This window comes from Bufo gargarizans, chromosome 5 (genome assembly GCF_014858855.1).
Source record: "Bufo gargarizans isolate SCDJY-AF-19 chromosome 5, ASM1485885v1, whole genome shotgun sequence".
NCBI classification, from domain to species: Eukaryota; Metazoa; Chordata; class Amphibia; order Anura; family Bufonidae; genus Bufo; species Bufo gargarizans.
In genome coordinates this window covers 120,128,337-120,144,674 of record NC_058084.1, presented here as the reverse complement: position 1 = coordinate 120,144,674, position 16,338 = coordinate 120,128,337, and the positions used below count along the sequence as shown (strand labels likewise).

General features: G+C 44.9%; 1 protein-coding gene across 2 annotated transcripts in view; it reads right to left on the bottom strand.

The window, feature by feature from the left end:
* Nucleotides 1–16,338, bottom strand: part of PRKDC (protein kinase, DNA-activated, catalytic subunit) — a 408,896-nt gene that overhangs the window by 13,823 nt on the left and 378,735 nt on the right. For both annotated transcript variants that reach the window (XM_044294047.1, XM_044294048.1), the window contains 4 exons: nt 2,722–2,929; nt 2,577–2,644; nt 1,716–1,936; nt 1,499–1,591 (listed from right to left, as the gene is read on the bottom strand). In XM_044294047.1, the coding sequence (XP_044149982.1) occupies nt 1,499–1,591; nt 1,716–1,936; nt 2,577–2,644; nt 2,722–2,929 (590 nt within the window). The remainder of the gene's footprint in view (nt 1–1,498; nt 1,592–1,715; nt 1,937–2,576; nt 2,645–2,721; nt 2,930–16,338) is intronic.

The window sequence follows — 16,338 nt, the reverse complement described above, 5'->3', positions numbered from 1 at the left end:
CACTTAAAGGGAGTCTTAGGTATCAGAGATATGCTACCTGTCTCATCATTGGTCCAGGCTGCTGATTGTCATGCTTCAGTGTGGGAGGGAAACCCACACTGAATGTAGGAGGGAAAGGGGTGAGTGGAAAAGGGCCTATAAACTAGGGAAAGGAGCAGGTCACCTCCTAGAGAAACCCTAATCAAAAGTCCTGACTGACTGCAAGTATGAACTGACCTCAGAGGTTAATTAAGTGAGTTCATACACAGGAACCTAAAGTCCTAACTGATCCTGTAGGGCCCTGGTACTAATGTTAGGACAAGAGACAACCTGTTCCTCCAAAAGGTAGGACGAACAGGAGTCTCCCTCAGGCCTAAACACGAATGACAGGGAAAAGAGCACAACAAGGAAACCCAAACAATAAACAAAAGGGAAGAGGACACAACTTCAAATGGCAATGGAAGAACCAGGAACTCAGCAGAGATGCACACACCAGCAATCCAAAGATACAAACAGAAGCTATAAACCTCACAGCATGGTGGGAGAAGCCACAATAAATAGGGGAAGGATAAATTACCACATAAGCAACACCTGAGGTAAGGGGTGTGGCCATTACCAGAAACAACACAGGCACAAATTGATCCATAAGGAACCAGCCTCACTGATCTCCTAGCACCTGTCACAGGAACGTCTGACACTGGTGTCTTACTCTCTCTCTGCAACTCTGCCAGCTTTGTAGAAACACAAGTCTATCACGGGCTTATCAGGAAGCTTTTTTATTAGCGCAAAGGCAGAAGATTGCAAAATACAAGCAACTAAACCATCAGTGAGACACAAAAGATAATTTTAAGGTAATTTTCACACATATCAGGAGGCAAACAAGGCTTAAGTCTGCTATACACAAAAGAATGACTGGCTATATGAAGGATCCCACCAGCAAATGTTAAACTAAACTGGACAACCATGGAGTCAGTTTAAAAAAATAAAATAAAATAAAGCTGGTTCACTGCCCACAATGACAGTCTGAATTCAGATGATCATGCCATACACGTGTACCATATTTTTCGCTCCATAAGATGCACCAAGGTTTTAGAGGAGGAACATCAGAATTTTTTTTTTTAATCTGACCTCAGATCAGACACCCAATCTTCATCCGACCACAGATTAGACCCCACCCTCCCCCCAATCTTCATCAGACCTTGTGGGGGAAAAAAAGTGTCTTATAAAGTGAAAAACACCGCCACAGAGTTTTCCAACCTGGCAAATCACATTTTCATCAGACAGAAGTTTCCAGTTGGCCAGCACAAACTTGAATGTGAACAGAACTGAAGTTTAATTAGAGTGGATGTTTAGTTTCTTTTATTTATGTTTTTACTAAAACGTTTTGAACTCTTATTTCTTTTACTGATTGCTCTTGATTTTCACGATTTCATTTCCAACACTTCATTAGACCCTACTAAGTGGATGAAAGATGTAAACTAAACTGTACTTGTGTATCAGTTATTATGAACTGCAATACCCATTGAAATCTTTTCTTTCACTTTCAGTAAGAGTACTTGAAATAAATTCCTTTAAGGTGCATGTGTTCTCCAGCCATTCGATCATCCCTATGCTGAAAAAGACAAGGGACATGATCATGTAAACTTAGTAAAGAACTAGAATTATAGCATTTTCACATAAAGGCCAGGTCAGCAGTAAGCACAAGCTAGTAAATGCACATAGAGAGATTTTCATACCGTGTTGTCATGGGAATCACTTGATAAGTCTTTACTTGCATATATCTCTGCTTACAAGCAGCATCCTGGGAAAGGATTATATTCATGATGTCAAAAAGCTGCTCAATGCGCTGGTCTTGGCGCAAATCCTCACCACCTTTGACAAGAAATGGGTAGTCTCTCTCATCATTTCCTCGAATTATAATCTTCTTGGGTTTTCTTATGGAGGACATAACTTTTACCTTTTATAAATATATGCATAATTATAAAAAATTCACTTCACAAAGCATGCATTAAGTATGTAGTAGATCTCCTCAAGAGAGCTATCGTAATGCACAAATAACACTGCTTCAGTCAAAGGGGTTGTTCCACAAAACATATTATACAGTTTTCAAACCAGCACCTGGATCTGAATACTTTTATCATTGAATGTAATAAAAAAAAATTGCATAGCTACTGAATTATTCACTTTATCTATCTGTATAGCACCACCTGCTGTTTGTTTTCTTAATTCTTTGTCCAGCTCATTGAGATGGCCGCACATGCTCAGTTTCATCCTTCACCTACCTCCTGAGCGGTGATAGGGAGAGCTGAGACACGCCCCCTGAGCTGAAGCAGAAAAGACACTCCCCTTGAGCTGCCAGCTTGATAAAAATCTAGCAGGGCAATGAATGGGGAGATCTCTGGATCCATGTGAGCTCCAGGGCTGGTTCTAGTCTAATTTTCATTTTTTACATTAGTCATGAGATAACCTTTTTTAAATCATAGATTTATTTCTGCTACATCCATACACTTAAAACAAGCGTTTATACATATTTATTTTATAACACAAGAAAATCTTTTGCAATAAATTAATTTTACTGGAACCCACTGAATACATACCCGTTCATCAAACCCACAGATCTTTACGTGATATTCTGGCATAGGCTTGCCTTTACCATCATACTGACCTAGAATAAAATTTGAACGCGTTTATATATTTTCTGAAGATAACTTATGACTAAAAATATATATATCAAACACTGACCTGGTATTTCAAGATCATCTCTAGAAAACTCTGGCTTGAAATTGCTCATCCAGGGAGAATATTCCTTTAAATTTCCAGGCTCTGTACCCTGCTCACTTCTTATTTTACCCACTAGTGTTCCAAAGTTTTTAGCAAACACCTCAGCTTTCATTTCCCTAAGAAGAGAGCCATCTTTTCCACATACTTTGTCAAATTCCTTTGAATATTTCTGAAATACAGCGTGTAACAATTAATGTCTCGTGACAACCTTGAAAACATAAGAAACATGACAACTTGGGTGTTTGTGGTCTACTTACACCCATAACTGCTGGCCAGAAAACAAATAATCAAGAAAACCAATTACAATAACGCCTCCAATCTTCATCAGACCTTAGACCAGACTCCCCAAGTAATCCCCAATCTTTATTAGGCTTATATTACACTGGCTGATTTTCGGCCAGATTATCGCTAACAACCTTTCGTAGGAATACTCATTAGCCATGATCTGGTGATGATACTGCTGCCAATTACTCAATGAACGAGCAAACGCTTGTTCATTGAGTAATTAGAATAGTTCAGTGTGCTTAAAAATCATCTCTTGCTGGTGGCAGAACGTGCCATCAAATCACGATCTGTTGCTGGCAAACAGTGGCATAGCGATCGCTCCTCCCCATACTGTGGAGGAAATCACTGCATGTAATAGCAGCGGTCTCCACCGCTTACGAGCAGGCGACAGCTGGGAACGAACGCTTACCTCCCGACAATCGTCTGACTAATCTGCTAGTGTAATACTAGCCTAAGACCTCAGACCTCCAAACTTTATCAGACCTTGGGAAGTGCAGTAAAAACAGCATGCTGCCTTCTAATGTAATTAGAACTGAATTACTGTCTAATGAATTTCTGAATTATATAGTATGAAGATTAAAATGCCACTATTGTTTCAGAAACACAGGCTGTTGGTTGTTCTCAGTTATCTGAGGAGAGCTGAGCCAATCACAGCGCTCATTTTAGCGCTTCTGACCCTTATTTCCGCAATTAGTGGGAGTCTCAAAAGCTGGACCCCCATTGATCAAGATTTTTCAAGTCATTATGCTAAACATTTGCTGAAATTATAGGCAACCTTATAAAAGGTTGTCCGGTCCCAAAATCTAAATTCTTTTTATGTGCTCCTAACACCCCTCCACCATGCGAACATACATAAGCCCCCAATACTTGTTTTTCATGTCTGTGCTTTCTTTCCCCCTGTCTGAGCATCAGACTATCCTGGCTGGGTGCACTGCAGTATTCAGTCTGCAGGAGCTACTCCCACTACTTGTGGCCATGTTACTACACTAATGTATGAATCCTGCCAGTCTATTTCTCACTCAGTGTCTAAATCCCATCACTGACAGATCACAGGCTCTTCCCTCACCATCTCCAGAGTGCAGTAAACAACTTGACTCAGCAAGAACATTAGATCACATGTGTATGTAATCCTATCATGTACGATACAGCCTGCTGTGCCTGATGCATAGCCTGTTGTGTGTGATACTGCCTGCTGAGCTGTGTATCTAATCCCATTTTGTACTATACTGCCTTCTGAGCTGTGAATCTAATCCTATCTTGTATTATACTGCCTGCTGAGCTATGTATCTAATCCCATTTTGTACTATACTACCTGTTGAGCTGTGTATCTAATACCATTTTGTACTGTACTGCCTGCTGAGCTGTGAATCGAATCCAATCTTGTATTATACTGCCTGCTGAGCTGTGTATCTAATCCTATCTTGTATGCTCCTGCCTGCTGAGCGGTGTATTTAATCTTATCTTGTATGATACTGCCTGCTGAAGTGTGTATATAGATCCTCATGTACACAACCGTATCCGTTTTGAGCTCTGCAAGTTGCGGATCCTATAAATAAGGATACTATTCAGTTCTGCAAACATAGAACATGTCATATTCTGGTCCTCAAAATGCAAACTTCGAACCCATAGGAGTCAATGGTTCAGCAAAAAAGTCAGATCACACATGAACAGTATCCTTATTTAGCAGATGCGAAACTTGCAGACCGCAAAACTGATAGTGTCGTGTGTATGAGGCCTATCATGTTTGAAAATCAAAATCCAGCCTTGTTGGATATGAATCTATATAGTGGGTTAAAGCTACAACGTAACCCTTACAAAAAGATAAACTTTAATATTACTCATACAACAAACAATTTGTCCAGTGGTGTCCATGCGCATAACCGTCCACCAAGATACTAATTAGAATTGGGGGGGGGGGGGGGGGGGGGGGAATGACCCTAATTACATTTCCTAAGACTAGGCCCTCTGCCCAGGGGCGACTCCTAATGGTGGAGACCCCCCCGTCCTCGAACCTAACTGGCAGCATCTAGTTTGCCCTATTATGTATGGGCTGATGATCATTGATCTAGTGGTGGACTGGTATAAGCACGGACAGAGAGTATCAAATACAACACAACAAAATGCATAATGTATACAGCCCTGATGGTATAGAATACCAAGAGGTACACGGTGCAGCCGACTACAAATATAAAAGACACCTTGAAAAGATAACTATTGATAACACAGAAAAAATTCTGTGATCAACCCCAACGCGTTTCCCCCACGGTGTGGGATCATCAGGGGTAAATGGATTTAGATATTTTGATAGATAACTAGATTGGAAATTGTCGAGCGGAGGGAGGCACAAATAATTGTGGGGCATCCGTTCAACTAAAAATGGTGTCAAATGACGGTCAATAGTAGAATTAAAAGATTGGACCAGATGACATTCTAGGGAGGAAAGGAGGGAGGGACACACACCAACAGTCTTGATGTATAGGACACGTATATTTCACGTGGGACAACCAGAGTGGGTATCTGTAGAAGAGAGAGGGGAGAATATACATATGTATATATGCATAAATTTACACCCAAACACCAAAATAGATTGCGTGAGGGACCACCACCAGCAAAAGCCTTATTCAAGGGAGTCACTCACTGTGTCCAGGGGAAATTCAGTACACATATATAGCCACGGTCGGTCTCTCAATCAAGGCCATGGTTAGCCTTAAGGATTATGGTGTTCACAGAGACCAGTATTCATAAATATAAATGGCAACGATAAGCTGAAACATAATATAGTAGCCAGTCAATAGAGAGTCATGCTATATGAGACCCCCACAGTATAGCCTGGATAAAGAGCATAGGCATACCTTAAGATACGCTCTGAATCAGATGAGACAGCCGCTTAGGGTAAAGAGCCTATTCATTATGAGTCCCCTACATGACAAAAGTGTGTGATAAAGCGCGTTTTGTTCAAAGGTAAAATGGAGTCCGATTTCATTTTTATTGAGGTCGGATACAAACCGTTTGAGCTCCGTCGAGTCTCTTTTCCAGACAACGAACACGTTGTCGATATAGAGGGTCCAGAATTGAATGTTCCTGGACCACCAGACGTCATGATCGGTAAAGACATGTGTATCTTCCCACCAGCCCAGGAAGAAATTGGCGTAAGTGGGGGCACATGGGCTCCCCATCGCCGTCCCCATCGCCGTCCCCCTGATCTGGTGGTAGAATCTTGAGTTGAATAAAAAAAAGTTATGGGTAAGGGTATAGTCGAGTAGCCTGATGATAAAGCTATTGTGCGAGTCATATTGTATACCCCTAGCGCATAAAAAATACTCTATGGCTCTAAGGCCATGCTGATGTGGGATCGAGCTGTATAATGACTCAACGTCAATAATACATAAGATACAGTCAGGGTCAAGAATGAGAGCATCAATTTTGTTGAGGAAGTCCATTGTGTCCCTCGTATAGGCTGGGAGGGCCACAACGAACTCCCTCAACACCTTGTCCAAGTATACCCCGCAGTTCTGAGTAAGTGAATTGACTCCCGATACTACAGGTCGACCCTTTGTGAATCTTGGGGAGCTATCAGGGGTTTGGTGGGTAGAAGGAACTCAAATTCGGGTGCACCGATCACTTTATTCTCCAGGCCAGACAACAGAATCTGTTTAAGATCGGCCAAAAATGACTGAGTAGGATTCGAGGGTAATATTCTATAGCCCCCCCTTATCCTTCAGAAGGTCTAGGCACATATGTATATAGGCATCATTCTCAAGAACAACCAAATTCCCGCCTTTATCTGAAGGTTTTATTACAATAGTGCGGTCTTTTTCGAGAGCTTGTAATGCCTGCATCTCTGTACGGGAGAGATTGAAGGATTTTGGGCCTAACCGATCGAGTTGTTCAAGGTCATTTGTGACCATCTGTAGGAAAATGTCTACATGCTCGTAGTTTGCAGGGGGTGGGGGGGGGCATTTTCTTGCTCTTTAGTTTCAATGTCGTGAACGGGCCTGATCCAATGACACGAGTATGATCTCTATTTAGATCGGTGAGGGTCTGAAGGTCATCAAAATCCCCTTCGTCCAGGCCCAACCTCCTACATGTATCTCTATTTGAGGCTCTGAAAAATTTATGCCACTTGAGTCTCCTGCAGAAGAGGTGAAGGTCCTTGGTCCATGAAAATAAACTAAAGTTAGTGGTGGGCACAAATGACAGGCCTCTCTTAAGGACCTCCACCGGAGTGAGACCCCAGGTTGACAGATTCACAATTTGGAGATCTGTTACTGTCCCCTGTCCAGTCGACCCCGGTCGCGTAACTGATAAGGCATAACACTCTTCACTCTTCTCTAAAAAAGATGAAGGTTGTGGTTTAGTTTGGATATTGGAATAACCAGAGGGAGGCGAGGAGGAGGAGGTATTTGGGTACCCTGATGTAAGTAAGGCATGCAAATTTTTGAATACAGCTAAAATCATCACAGGATCAGCATCGGGTCAGACCTTCCAGATATACGTGATTTTATTAATTGCAGATCTAAGGGTCTAGTGTATTTATGTCAGTGCACTTGTCCTCTGGATTATGTCGGGAAGACAGTCAGAGAATTCAGAAGGAGAATTCTCGAACACGTCAATGATGTCAAGAATAAGGAGGCTACTCCGATTGCGACACATGTGAATGAGGTTCATGGAGGTGATCCCAGGTCCCTTTGCTTTACTGTTCTTGAAATGGTACATCCATCTCCACGCAGGGGTGATTGGGACAGGAGGATCCTACAAAAGGAAAGTGAATAGATCCATAGACTCCGGTCCCAATCCCCCTGTGGCCTTAATGAAAGACTCACCTTTTCATGCTTTTTGTGACCTGTTTTGTTCTTTGGCCTCTCGACCTGTTCCTGATATATTCTATCCCCCACCCCCTACCCCTTACCCCAATTTTCCCCTGCAACTCATGGGCTCTTTGGAAGCCCTCTGTTCACCTACCCCCCATAGAGATTTTTTTATATCTTCTGTGCATCTAGTGTGATTATATTTTAAAATTTATATGATCACTGCCCCCCTGCAGCGATTTATTATCTATTGATAGGGGCTATATTTAGGCAGGAGTATTGTTTTAACTGTCCCTCCCCGTCGTGGTTAATTTGTGCCTTAACTATATAACTTCGTCCGATTTATCCATCGCAACTTCCGGCTGCTTTGGCCAACTGCGCTCCACAGTGGAACGCAAGTCCTCTGGTGATGACGCCATAACTGGACGCCAACGCCTATTAGCCTAGGGCTGAGATGCGCTCCACTCTGGAGCACACAGCCCATGACGTCACATCCGGGCGCCACAACCGGAAGTCTACTATGCGGCGTGCGTTCCACAGTGGAACGCACGCTTTTTACACCATGGCGAAAACGCCACTACCTGGCACCCTTACCGGATTAATGAGGGTGTTGAGCCTATATCTTTGCCCAGACACAGATGTCATCAATTATCGCATAATAGGAGGTGTTCACTATAAGAGGGGGCTGTTTAGAGAGGCCCACTATTGGACCCTGGGAGGAGTGACGACTTCTTGTTTGGGGGGATGTGTCGCTCATAGGCACCAACAGTAAGTAACCCTGGTTTACCATATTGATACATGAGTTGGATGTAACTGTGTTGTTAATGTGACACACGCTTTATCACACGCTTTTGTCATGTAGGGGACCCATAATGAATAGGCTCTTTACCCTAAGCGGCTGTCTCATCTGATTCAGAGCGTATCTTAAGGTATGCCTATGCTCTTTATCCAGGCTATACTGTGGGGGTCTCATATAGCATGACCCTCTATTGACTGGCTACTATATCATGTTTCAGCTTATCGTTGCCATTTATATTTATGAATACTGGTCTCTGTGAACACTATTAACACCATTGGTCTCTGTGAACACCATAATCCTTAAGGCTAATCATGGCCTTGATTGAGAGACTGACCGTGGCTATATATGTGTACTGATATTCCCCTGGACACAGTGAGTGACTCCCTTGAATAAGGCTTTTGCTGGTGGTGGTCCCTCACGCAATCTATTTTGGTGTAAATGTATGCATATATACATATGTATATTCTCCTCTCTCTTCTACAGATACCCACTCTGGTTGTCCCACGTGAAATATACGTGTCCTATACATCAAGACTGCTGGTGTGTGTCCCTCTCTCCTTTCCTCCCTAGAATGTCATCTGGTCCAATCTTTTAATTCTACTATTGACCGTCATTTGACACCATTTTTAGTTGAACGGCTGCATCACGGATGCCCCAATATTATTTGTGCCTCCCTCCGCTCGACAATTTCCAATCTAGTTATCTATCAAAATATCTAAATCCATTTACCCCCCTGATGATCCCACACCGTGGGGAAAACGCTTTGGGGTTGATCACAGAATTTTTTCTGTGTTATCAATAGTTATCTTTTCAAGGTGTCTTTTATATTTGTAGTCGGCTGCACAGTGTACCTCTTGGTATTCTATACCATCAGGGCTGTATACATTGTGCATTTTGTTGTGTTGTATTTGATACTCTCTGTCCGTGCTTATACCAGTCCACCACTAGATGAATGATCATCAGCCCATACCTATCATGTTTGATACACATGTGATGTGACCATGATCAGCCCGGGAAACATGGTCCATATGCAGGACGCATCTGCTAGGCTGACCTCACTCTCCTAACTGTTTAACAGTAATTTATGATACAGTCAGTCTCTTATCTGATTTGTACACATGATGAGGTGAGTACACGACAAATGCCCCACGGTCCGAAATAGACTGGTTGTATTTAGAGATGAGCGACTTTTTGAAAAGTTTGATTCGGCTGATTCGCCAAATTTTACAAAAAAAATGCTCTTCGCGACGAAGCTGCGATAGCGCCGCCCCCCCGTTATTGTACCCCTCAGATGCCGCGTTCATACATGATTGCGTCATCTGAGTGTAAAAACAGTGTGAAATGAACATTAAAAAAAAAATTTCAAGCAAACTTAACGCCTCCATTTACTCGCGACAGGCCGACCGCCGCCATCTAGCTTGAAGACCTGGAGAGAAATCTTGCACAGTGCGAGGTTACATCATCACGCCATCACCACGTACAGGATTTCAGCCGAGATCTTCAATCAAGATGGAGGCTGGCGGCCCATCGCGAGCAAATGGAGGAGGTAAGTATGAATTATTTTTTTTTACACTATTTCAATCGACTCGGTAACACGAAGCACAAGGAAATTCGGCTTTGAGGCGAATCAAATTTATCCTGACATTCGGATCGAATTCCACTTCGTGGGATTCGATTCGCTCATCTCTAGTTGTATTATACATTACTATCATACAGTCAGTGTGGGTCAGGGAAGCTGTGGGCAGCTCAAAAAATGTGGCTGACACATGGACCGCGATTCCTGGGCCGATCACAATTATTTGCATAGGCCCTATAGCTCATACTGAGACCCCATAACAGTATCATCCACAGTGCCCCCAAATGCCATTCACACTGTCCCCAGTGCCCCCCCCAAGAGCCATCCAGCACCCCCATGTGCTTCTGTGGCTGATCGCTATGCTGTTACTCATGCACAGCGCTCACAAGCCTGTACACTGAAAAGACGGCCGGTGGTCCCTGCATGTGCAGTAGTGTACAAGAATCGGGACCAAGGAAGGCTGGCAGGAGACAGTGTTATCAGTTATTTGGAAGGAGAGATTTCAATTAGGGGCTGGAGAACCCCTTTTTAAAAAACAAACAAAAAAAAACAAAGTTGCTTAGTGCAACTGTTCTACTTCCCTTTCATTAGTTTTTTTTGTTAAATTGTTTTACTATATCAAGAAATATACATATATGCTAATACTATTGTAATAGAATATGAACAAGAAAATATATTTTTCCATTTTTAGCCTCAATTTATTGCCATCCCTCATGTACCATTAGTAAGAGTTAACATCTAGAATGCAAAATTTCCACACACTTTCATTTTCACATACAGTACTGAGAAAATCGATGTTTTTTATTTTTTAAATGTCTGTAGACGGGTATAAATACGAAAGTGTCCAAAAATAATTTTCCAAAAGGAAAAAAAAACAATAAAAAAATATGATCTCCGTATCAGAAAGAGGATGGTAGGGTGAACTTATCCCGTTTTACCCTAAATATTTCTCAGTCCAGGGTCACCCCCTGATGGCGGAGGTTCCCTGTCCTCGTTCCTAGAACCTGGAAATTTCCTATCTGGACCCTACCATATTATATCCAGTAGTCATAGAACATACATGTACAATGAGCTAATTATAGTCTCTTATTTGATATAAGAAAATAACTGGATTTACGCCAAGCTACCACTAGGAGGCGACACTAAATAAACAGAAAAGTTGGCTCTGCCCAGGTGGGCTATACCCTCTGCTCAGCCCCTAGGCTATTCAGTTTGTACCAATAGCAGTAGGAGAAAGAAACAAAAGTGAAGAACCAACATGTCCTAAACGGGGAATGAAATGAGAACAGCAACCCAGTGACAGAAAGAGACAAGAAAACAAAGGGTGGGATCTGTGTCCCCCAATGCATCCTACGAGAAAAGGATTTTACGGTGAGTACAAAAATTCTGTTTTCTCGTGAATGGTATTGGGGGACACAGCACCATGGGACGTCCCAAAGCAGTTCCCGATGGTGGGATTGAAAAGTCATGCAAAAATTTGGGTGCATAGGTGCAGGAGAACCATGTGACCCAACAGGACCAGGAAAGACCCAGCATGAAATGGTCCCAAGGAAAAAATGGGAGACCGTATCCCAAGGGCACGCGCCCGGGAAAAAGGCCTGCCAGAAGGAACAAGGAAAACACCCAGCTCCACCTAAGGTGAGAGAAATAAAGCGCTAGAGGACATGAAGCAGGGCAGATGTCCTGCACGGGAACCAGGGGGTAAACAAGACTGCACTAGAGAGCCTGTTTTAGGATCTGGAAGAACCAGGGCTCCACTGAGGTAACAGGGGAGTAGTACTGCCACTTGTGTTCGTAACAACCTAGCTCTCTGCCTAGAGAAGGATGCTGCAAGATGAGAATCCATAAGAGAATAAATTAAATGAATCCACCAAAGGAGAATAAACATCGCCCATGGTTGACTAACCAGCCCAAGTGTAGTAACTAGCAACTGTATAACACTGTCCCGGAAGGGGCAAGAAAAGCAGCCTGGATCCTGCTACGGAAAAGCTAGACATCGGTACATTAGAAGGGATGCAGAAGACGCCTGAGAAAACCGGGCGGGACTACACAGACATGTAGAAACCAGCTTCCAACCAGCACACTGAAGCCACCAGGGAAGAGAAAGGAAACCGACAGGTGCAGACTATCGCATGGCCCAAAGGAACTGCCCTTGTGTCCCGTAGCACAACTAATCAGAGAACATAAGGGGGTACAACACCTGGACCATGAGTGTACTACGGGGCCATGTCCTATACTCGAGCAAGCAGTTAAAAAAATTCCACCCACCAGCAGGTGAGTGGCGCTCAGTAGCCCTGTCACAGCCATATCAGAGAGGACGTCCCACAAGTTGTCCTTGACCAGCGATGACCCGAAAACTGCTGTCGACAGTACTTCGTACCCCTGCAGGATAGAAGATCCAGTGGCGATTACTGTAAACTACCAGGAATAGGCCACTCCGTGGAAAGAAAGCAGAGAGACAATAATAACAACACGAGTACTCCATATCATGGGGAAACACGGCTGTGCAGCATACAGTAGTACTTTACAGGGTTGACAAGGAGCAAACCTAGCACAAAACCAACAACCACCTGCCCATGATGAAGGGAGTGTGGTTGGTTGTGAACCACCCTGGTCGGATCTGAAAAAGCCAGCCATACACTGGATCTAACAGTCGCAACACTAGTCCGACCAAGAAGGGGGAAAACTGGACCACCCCTGTGAGACATGGTTACCAGGCACATGCAGAAACCAGGGTGGTAAGTTGTAGACAGTGCCTTGAAAAGGTACGAGTAGCCCCTTGAGCACGACAGTAACGGGGTGCTAGATGCGTGTTATAACTAGAAAAGAGGAATGAATACAGCGACTAGGGATGGAAACATCATTCCGTAGGACAGATAGGAGCCCGGGGGAAGGAAGCACCCAGTAATACAGAAACTGTAGGGCTTGTAAAACAGGTGTCCCTTGCGCTTGAGCAGGGGAGTGAGGCTGCCCTGGTCCAGCTTATTTTCTTGGGGGAGGCAGGGGGGTGGGACAACCGACACCGGCCAGCCTCCCCGGGTAAAAAGAGAGGCAATGCAACTCTGTTCCCCATCCAGAAGTGTAAATGGAGAAAAAAAAAAAAAAATCAAAGGAAGCCAGAGGTCTGCCTCCTAAGACACTAAGCTAAAAACTGATATAGCTGGCAGAGAAGGCGCTAACAGTTTTCCGCCTAGTGTCGCCTCCTAGTGGCAGCAAACAGCTATACCCACGGTCCTGTGTCTCCCATATGATACGAGCGAGAAATTATTTTTGGACACTTTATTAAATATTATAAAACTAGATTTTTGTGAACGCACCTGGAAAATCTCTTTCTCGCGTGGTTCATTGGGGGACACAGGACCGTGGGTATAGCTTGCTGCTGCCACTAGGAGAAGACACTAGGCTGAAAAAAGACATAGCTCCTCCCCTACAGGCTATACCCCCTCCAGCCGGGAGAGAGCATGTCAGTTTGTGCTCAAGCATTAGGAGCAGTAGAAACATGTGCAAAGTAAAATAAAACGCAGCAAACGCCGGTGTAAGTGAACCCGCTAAACACCCGACCGGCAACCAAACACCACCACTAACAATAATAAATACTGGGTGGGTGATGTGTCCCCCAATGAACTACGCGAGAGAGATTTTACAGGTGAGTTCGCAAAAATCTAGTTCTCACTGGTATCATTGGGGGACACAGGACCGTGGGACGTCCTAAAGCAGTCCATGAGGAGGGAAAAAAATCCACGCCCATGGAAATAGCACCCTCGAGAATGCGTAATACACTGCGGCCCGGAGCAGCACTGGTAATGCCTAGGAAGCACCTGGCAAAACTTGGTGAATGTGCGCCAGGAAGACCAAGACGCTGCCTTATACCACTGCAAAGCTGATGCATGGTGAAAACGAACCCAAGAAGAGCTGATCGCTGGTCAGGAGTACCGAAACTCTGCTGGGCTGTGCCTTGCCCGGGAGCGGAATACCTAAGGAACTGCCAACGGATCCATCAGGAAAAGCCCCTTGGAGGCCATCGAGCCCTTCCAAGGACCTCTAGGAATGACTAGGTAAGAATCTTAACGGTGGAAAGAGCTAGTCATGGACAAGCAAACCTCCAAGCCTGAATCCATTATGATTGAGAGCTCACTCTCTCGAGTGCGAGGGAGAAGGAAAAAGAAGGGAAAACAATGTCTGTGAAGACGTGGAAGGCGGCAACTACCTTCAGCAATAAAGAAGGCATTGGGCGGAGCACTGCCTTATGTGGGTACCTGACAAGAAAAACGTACGTACAAGAAAGGCGCTCCCAGCACCCAAATTCGCTGGGTGGAAAAGCCGGCCACCAGGAATACCACCTTCCCAGAAAGAAAAGGGGGAAGACGTTGTAGAGAGGGGTCATGTACCTCACTGAAATGCCACCAAACGACCCACCAGTCGTATGGACGAAAACAGGTACCTGGCGCAAAACCTTGAAGCAGAACCAAAATCCCAGGCCACAGGATCCACCTCTGCAAAGAGAGACGCTCCACGGAAGCAGTAAATTGGCAGAACGACACCCCCAGAGCCGTAGAGGCTTGTGGGGAGACTGAGAAGCTGGTTGCCAAACCATAGAGAAAAAACGCCTGAATCGGGCACGCCCAACCACAGGCCAAAGAACCAATACATTTGAGATAGGTAGAAGTAAAACCGTTGTGAGAATCACCGGCAGTGAGGAGCGTCCAACGCCCCACCCGTACCTGAGAAGACAAGGTCACATAGGAAAAAAATTGTGATGGGATTCCAGAGCAGTGCCAAGCATGGCTACTGGCCAGGTAGACAGAAGGGAGAGACCAGCAAAATTCAGCTCGAGGAGTAAGAAGAAATCGAAAAGGTGTTCCGTTCAGGAACGAAACGTCTATCAGCAGTGGTAAGGAGTGACAGCACCCCCGCTCTGCCTGGCGAGTCTCGTAGTCTACCCACAGAATGGGCAGTGAAAAAGTATGACCACCATCGGATTGGCATGACCGTCATTGCTCATGTCGTAAGAGAGTTAATTGTAGATACAGTTAGCACACCCAGGACCAATGGGAAGGATTCACCTGTAGAAAGAGGGATGTGGTAGGCGTCGCAGCCCACCAGCCGGAACCAATACCCCGCGCCAATGCAGATGAGGGGAAAATAGTAACGTAGGAGCCACCAAGGCTTGCGGGGTGGCCTTGAACCCTTAGTCGGAGAAGGAAAAGAATGGAAGGAGAAAAAAAGGTCAGGGCCAAAACCCATTCCCCATCTGAGACTGGCACTATACAGAAGCAGCCACAGGATGATAGTGGCGTTGCCAAACTTCACCTAAGGAGGAAAGCATGCAAGGGGAGCCACAAGTCTATGGCTAGCACCATATTACAGCTGAGGAGGGGGCCACACGGCAGAGGCCACCGAATGCGGCACTAGAAGAATCCGCCATCGATAAGGGGCTGTGGAGGAGGGACCATAGTATGTCGTGACAACGCAAAGCCCCCCTTGTACCGTAGTAGCCACAGCATGCCCCGTCAGCGCTAAACTGAGGGGGAGGCCTGAGGACTTGCAGTAGAAGTCATGGAACCATACTGCCCCAGTTAAGTAGAGCTAACCTAAAACACTCCACCAGGAAAGGGCGCCGAACAAGAGCAACCGCCAAGCTAGCGTCAGGGAAGAACCCCTACCTGAGGGGGGACGCCCCACTGCAAGAACTACAACCCCTAGCACCAGCATAAAAGCTGCACCTGCGGAGGAGAATACACTGCAGTAGCTAAACCAGAGTGTCAGCATAACTACTTTCCCAGATAAGGGGGAGTGGAGCTAGAGGATACAGAGTCAGTACAACCCTTGAGTCGCCGGAGCGGAATCACAATATTATGTGCAATGGTGTACGCACTCCATATTGTTGAGGACAAATACCATGACCGACTGGAACGGTGGAGGCCCATGGAGATGTGGGTCTCTAGGACAGAGAGAGGACAGAGGGTGACATATTCATGCCCCAACCAGCACCGGCAAGAAAAGAGGATACAACAGGGAATAGCCACGGTATCCACTGGCGACACCCATATACCACTAGGTGAAGAGTACAGGGCACCAAAGAAGCTAAGGCATCTGAAATGGCGTAGTTG